Source organism: Prunus avium, chromosome 5 (genome assembly GCF_965620075.1).
Source record: "Prunus avium chromosome 5, drPruAviu1.hap1.1, whole genome shotgun sequence".
Taxonomy (NCBI): Eukaryota; Viridiplantae; Streptophyta; class Magnoliopsida; order Rosales; family Rosaceae; genus Prunus; species Prunus avium.
Window position 1 is genome coordinate 21,111,829 of NC_142288.1, and position 6,222 is coordinate 21,118,050.

General features: G+C 35.5%; 2 protein-coding genes across 2 annotated transcripts; one reads left to right on the forward strand and one right to left on the reverse strand.

The window, feature by feature from the left end:
• The first annotated feature begins 1,897 nt into the window (after window positions 1-1,897).
• On the forward strand, window positions 1,898-2,581 carry LOC110753295 (B3 domain-containing protein At2g33720-like). The gene has a single exon (XM_021954175.2). It carries the CDS (start codon window positions 1,898-1,900, stop codon window positions 2,579-2,581), a length of 684 nt encoding a protein of 227 aa, XP_021809867.1.
• A 1,961-nt stretch (window positions 2,582-4,542) lies between these two features.
• Window positions 4,543-6,222, reverse strand: LOC148294495 (uncharacterized). Its single transcript, XM_088253779.1, has 2 exons — window positions 5,841-6,222; window positions 4,543-5,738 (listed from the first exon to the last, which is right to left on the reverse strand). The coding sequence occupies exons 1-2, from the start codon at window positions 6,220-6,222 to the stop codon at window positions 4,543-4,545; spliced, it is 1,578 nt and encodes a 525-aa protein (XP_088109905.1).

Here is a 6,222-nt window from a genome sequence, read left to right on the forward strand (position 1 = left end):
ACCAGAAATGTTAGTAGGCAAGTCATTTGTATGGCTAGAGAGAGAGAGAGAGAGAGAGAGAGGCACAGGAGATTTTTTCCAGCTTGACATATTTTGCACCAGGATTTTTATTTCTCTCAAGCTGCGAAGAGGATGACAGATCACGAACATCACATTTGGAATATGTACAGAGAAGAAAAGCAATTATATCATGGTCTCTCCACAAACAAAGACCAACCCATTTTTTTGTTTGGGGTCACATACAAAGTTTTATGCTTCTACACCAATTTTCTTCCTCCCTTTTTTTTTTGGAACAATGTTTAGTTGTGTAGGGGTGGAAGTAGAAAAGAGAAAAAAGAACAGTTCAAAGACAAATGTAGAATCCAACATATAATACATTTTATCAAAATGAGGATATACTTGTAACATTCTGTGTGAAAATGCATCTCATCATCATCATCACCTTTTTCTTCTTCTTTATTTTTATTTTATAATTTAAATAAAAACTAGACCCAAGTATACCAAAAGAGAATAGTTCTACCATTTATAATTCTTACCAAATTCTTACTTTGTGCCTGGCTTTATGTCCATGGGGGACATTGTGAAGATAATAATAAAATATTATTGTTTATATGCCTACGTTGTTTGGGCCGCTCAACCCAAATTTGTACAATTTGGGCTAATTTTTCTTGTTGTGGGCTATGGGCTTCTCAGCCTAAATATGTGAATTTTTTATGGTCGTTTAGGATGTGGTCCCTCTTGTAGAATTCTACGGGTGAGGGTCTTGTTTAAGATCCTTAGATGAGGCCCTATTTCTTAACTGTTGGATCAAATTAGTTAGTCGTTATATCAAATTGATTAGTTTGATCCAACGATTAAAAGATAGGACCTCATTTAAGGGCCTAAAATGACTCCCCTTGCAAGACCAATGTTTAGACAAAAACTTTATATGGTTTTGTCACAATCACATAACATTGGTGCATCAACTATGAACTATTGCCTTGTGAAAGAAAAGGAAAAACATAAATATTCTAAATATTTTAACATTTCAGCCACTCTAGCTATAATGCATAATATATATACTAATTTTTCGATCCGCACTCACGAGAATATCATGTATTTTTTTAAAAAAAAATTCTTATCTATATAAATTTTTGTTGGACATAAAAATAGTTCTTAATGATGACAATTTTGAGTTACTTGGAAATTTAACCATAGTCTCTAGAAGATAAAACTTATGATCCCATTTTGATAATACTAATTTTTTGTGTGTGGGTATTTTCATCAATACTTCATGTATTTTAGAAAACTTGTAACAAACCAAAGCTTTCAAACTACTACTTGAGCATTTGTTTTTCTTCTTTATTATCTCGGGGTATTTCAGCTCTTTAGCTAACTTTCTTGGTCCTTTCTATAAGTTTGAAATTCCAAAAATAAAAAAATAATTTTATTTGAAAAATATGATGATCTTGTGGCCTTCAATCCATGGAGATGGGATTTTGTTGTAGCTAATATTGGCAAGCAAAGCCTCTTTACCATTTTATTCTCAGTCCTAAGCTGCACTGAAGGCTAAACCAAACCCAACAAGGAAAGGGAATGAAACATTTCCTGATTAAAAAGGGTATTAGCAATGTATCCTTTTTCCTAACCCCAAACGGATATAATAAAAATCCTTAACATCTAAACCAAACCCAACAAGGAAAAGCAAGTTTCCTAATTGAAAAAGGATGTTTCCAAATCCTAAACTGATATGCTACAAAAACCTTATAAATACCCACACATTCTTGCACTACTTGGCAATTTCATTCCAAGCAGCATCAAGCACAAAAACCCATCTCTCCGTTTCTCCCCAACAACTAGAATTCATCATTTGATTGTTCTGTAGTTTGATTTTCTTCTATTAATTTCAACATTAACAATGGAGGAAGAAAATGAGCTCTCAGCACTCCTCGCCCTAAACCCTGGTCGTGCTAGTAGCAGTGCAAATCCTTGTCCATTACCAGGCCAAGTTTCCACCGCCATCACTTTGTGTGATCCAACTTGGACTTACAACACAAACCAGAGAAAAGCAGAGGAATTCGACCCTGCTCCTTTCAGATTTTCCGCATTCCCTCCTAATCCGAAACACGAGAAAATATCGAGTACGAATAATATGAACAAGGAATTAAAGAAGAAGAAAAGAAACCAAGTAGTGCCGGAAACTACGCTGAGTCCACAGCCTCAGGATCACGGGCCTTGGAAAATCAGGAAGAAGCTGACAGTAAGCGACCTTAGAAGCTGCTCAAGGCTACTAATGCCGAAAAAACAGGTCATCGACCATGTTTTGCATTACTTGGATGACACGTTTGCTGAAAGAGTTAAGAGTGGAGAGGGCATAGAAGTTATAGTTGAAGACTGCGATACAAACACCAGGCATCACTTGACTTTCAAGCTTTGGGGGTCGGCCGAGTGTTACATTCTCAATGGAGATTGGAGACTAGAGTTTGTGCATAGGAGAGGCTTGGAGGAGAAGGATAAAATTGGGCTTTATTGGGATACCTCCAAATCCATGTTCATGTTTTCTGTTCTTGAAAGGGCAAGGCAATCCCAGTTACCTGCTTGATCAATTTAGTGTGTCTAGATTGTTGAATTTGATTGAGATTTCATGATTAATTTCCTGAATTTGCAATTGTGATCAGAATTGTAACTAGCTAGATAGTTTAGTTACCTTATTAATTCCTCAGTTTGACACATTTGTTGTAATAGACTTGTTTAAGTACAAGTGATTGTCTAAGCTACTGTATAAGGGCACAAGCACACTACCTCGTGCAACTTGTTTAAACCAAGTATGCTTATTGTAATAGATTTGGTTTCACAACGTTTAAGTTGTTTTAGTTTGGTTATTCTATGAATCAAAAGCAGTAATGTTCTTCCTCACTCACTCTATTTACATTTTCCCATCTCTGTTTTTTTTCCTTCATTCTTTTACTTCCTGTTATGAGTTTTGGTTACACATATAACACAAATGTTAGCAAGAAATTACTTCATTCAGATAATACTTTCACCCTGTTTATGATAATTGCCTAGGTTTTTTTTTTTTTTTTTTTTTTTTGGGGATGGCTTCCACATTCAGATACTCGTTCAAACCACTATTATGAAATGTATTGTCTCGACCCGATTCGAAAATAAGGAATATTCCCGAATCATGGTGTGAGTCATACCATAGTCATAAGAATAAAATCCTACAACCATGATATGATGAGAAAATAGAGCCACAATTAATACAAATTTACTTAACAACACAAAATCAGAGTCGCAGTAGCTCGTAGTTAAATACACACTAAGATTTTTATTAAACGGTTGACTACTTACAAATATTAATTATAAAAAAAAATTAACAACAAAAGCCTAGTAGCTTGGTTGAAACCCGTTTCCTCAAACTTCGCCTTGAATCTTGCACAAAATAGAGTACCGTCAAACCCCTCAAGGTCAACTATCATAGTTAATCAAAGTGTCATGCATCAAACAACACAAAATACAGAAATTATGCAACCGTACCAGATAAATAAATTTGCATATGCGGTGATGCCATGAACTCACTCCCTTCTAATTCCACTAATTCATACCTTAGGGCAACAAGCCTGCATGTCCCATACCATGCGTTTTACCACTGTGGCACCGAATACCCTAAAATATGAACTAGTGCCCATCTGTCCCTTAACCCATTTTTCTTTTGTTTACAAATTTCTCAACTTTCACTTTTCATTAGAGACCCTACTCCCATCACCTCAATATATTGAAGCCCTGCTCCCGTCACCTGAATATATTCCGCATTTTTATTTACTCAGATATATCTAAGGCCTTCTCCCACCCCTTAAATACACCTCAAACGACACACACACACCCCAAACACCACTGTCTTTATGATGCATATGTAATGCAACGCAAACATCATTTATCTCTGTTGAATAATAACACAGATAATAACAATAATATTTCAGATTTAAGCACATGAATAATAATATTCACCCAATGTCAAATTATATCCACATAAAAAACATCAATAATAATATTCACATAACATCAAATAATATTCACCCAGCAACACAACAATAATATTTATATTTATAGTACTATATATAAGCACCAAGATTAAAAGTGACATAGCCCAATCATTGGGAAATCAAGAAACCCTACCTCAAGTCCAGCTAGCCTAACATTATGCTGGTTCGTCCTCGAAAGTACGCAGAATATAACATCTAGTTAAGATAATTTACTGATTAAAATTCACTGGAAATAAGGAAACAAGTTTGAGTGTCCTACTAGCGCACGTAGACCTAAAACCCCATAAAACACTTGATAAGTTGTTCGACCTGATTGTTACTCCCTTAACCTCACATCCAAGCAAGTATAGAACCAAGCAGGGATGGACCCAGAATTTCAAAATGGCGTGGGCTAAATTTACCTTACGTACAAACCTATTGAAAACTCAACGGTACGAGTAAATTTAATTGATAACAAAAAAATACATTGGGGGGGGGGGGGGGGGGGGGGACATAATGAGCCTTACCCCTCAAATAGCACTTATATAAGTTGCACCCTTCGAGTCTTCACAACATTAAAATCACCAATTATTGATTCATTATCTATATTATCAGCTAATTCTCTTTCAATATGAAGTAGCATACAATCAGCAAGAAACTCATCACCTATCTTATTCCGAAGTCGATTTTTAATAAGTCTCATACATGAAAATGCTCGTTCTGTTGTTGCTGTAGACACAGGAAGAGTCAGCACCAAACGAATCAATTTGTCAATCAAGTAGTATGTTTCTGCTAATTTTGTCTCAATTAAGCGCTCAAGTAATATAGGGATGGAATCAATATTCTTGAAGGCTTGAATGCGATCCATATCAATCTTATAAAATCCCAATTGCTGATTTAAAGCATGCAACTCAGTTGTAGTGAAATCTAAAGGGTAAAATTTCTTAGCAAGAGTGCATATATCATCAATGTTAAATCGCTTGAAAGCATCACGAGGATCTAATGCTGAGTTAAGAGAAAGGAGTTCCATAGTCCCATCTGGAAATCTAGTATTGAACTCCCCCAACTGATAATCTATTACCTTATTGAATGTATCAATATGATAATAATGCTCAACTGTGATACAATCTCTTTGTTGACAAGAACGACGAGTGCCTATTGTATGACGGGCACCCATATCAGGCATATTAATATCATGTTCTTCACAAAATAATTGCACACTCTGTATAAAATCATTCCAACCATTATTTCTCAACTCATCAAGCTCCATTTTTGTACTTGCAACCAAATTCAAAGCCTTTACAATGTCTTGAGATTTTCTTTGAAGTTCTTGACAAAGAAAATCAGTGAATCTCATAGTTTTGCCCAACAATTTCAAGGCAAAAACAAAGTCAAAAGATAACATAGATATTTTAATACCTTCTGCTTCGCCACGAAATTGTGAGGTAGGTCCATTATGACTGATATCCGTTAGAAGTGTCTTGGTTGCACCAAATAAATCAATCAAACTCCTAATAGAATTAAAATGTGACCCCCAACGAGTACTTCCAGGTCGTTGCAAACAACGAATTTGATTAGCCCCTTTAGCTGTCCCAAGTCTTCCAGCATCTAGTAATTCTTCAATTTCAGCTTGTCGGGTTAATTTTAACTCAAAATGGCGTTTGGCATAAGCACCAACAAAATTCACAATGTTATTCAACATTGAAAAAAATCTCCAAACGAGTCCTACCTCTTTAGCTGCACCATTTAAAGCTAATTGAAGACGATGAGCAAAGCAGTGTATATAATATGCATATGGACAATCATTGAGAAATAACGCTTGTAAGCCACTCCATTCACCACGCATATTGCTAGCACCATCATATCCTTGACCACGCATATTGCTCACTAAAAGATTATGCTTGCCAAGAACTTTACAAATATCACTTTTAAGAGTTAAGGAGTTAGTATCATGAACACTCACAATATCAAAAAACCTTTCTTGAATATGCCCATCACAACCAACAAACCTTATGATAATAGCCATTTGTTCCTTCTTAGAGTCGTCTAGCGCTTCATCAACAAGAATACAAAATTTCCCATCTTCCCCAATTTCATCGCGTATCCTTTTTCTCACTTTGGTAGAATAGATACTTAGGATCTCCTTTTGTATCTTATTTGAAATATATTGGGCATTCAAGGGAGCACTTTGTAACACAACTTTTTCAATGTTTACATTCAT

Coding starts and splice junctions, on each gene's coding strand:
- LOC110753295 (XM_021954175.2), top strand. CDS start 1,898: ATGGAGGAAGAAAATGAGCTCTCAGCACTCCTCGCCCTAAACCCTGGT.
- LOC148294495 (XM_088253779.1), bottom strand. CDS start 6,222: ATGAATGTAAACATTGAAAAAGTTGTGTTACAAAGTGCTCCCTTGAAT. Junction 5,739..5,840: donor TGGTGCTAGCAATATGCGTG/GTGAATGGAGTG, acceptor TAAATGGTGCAG/CTAAAGAGGTAGGACTCGTT.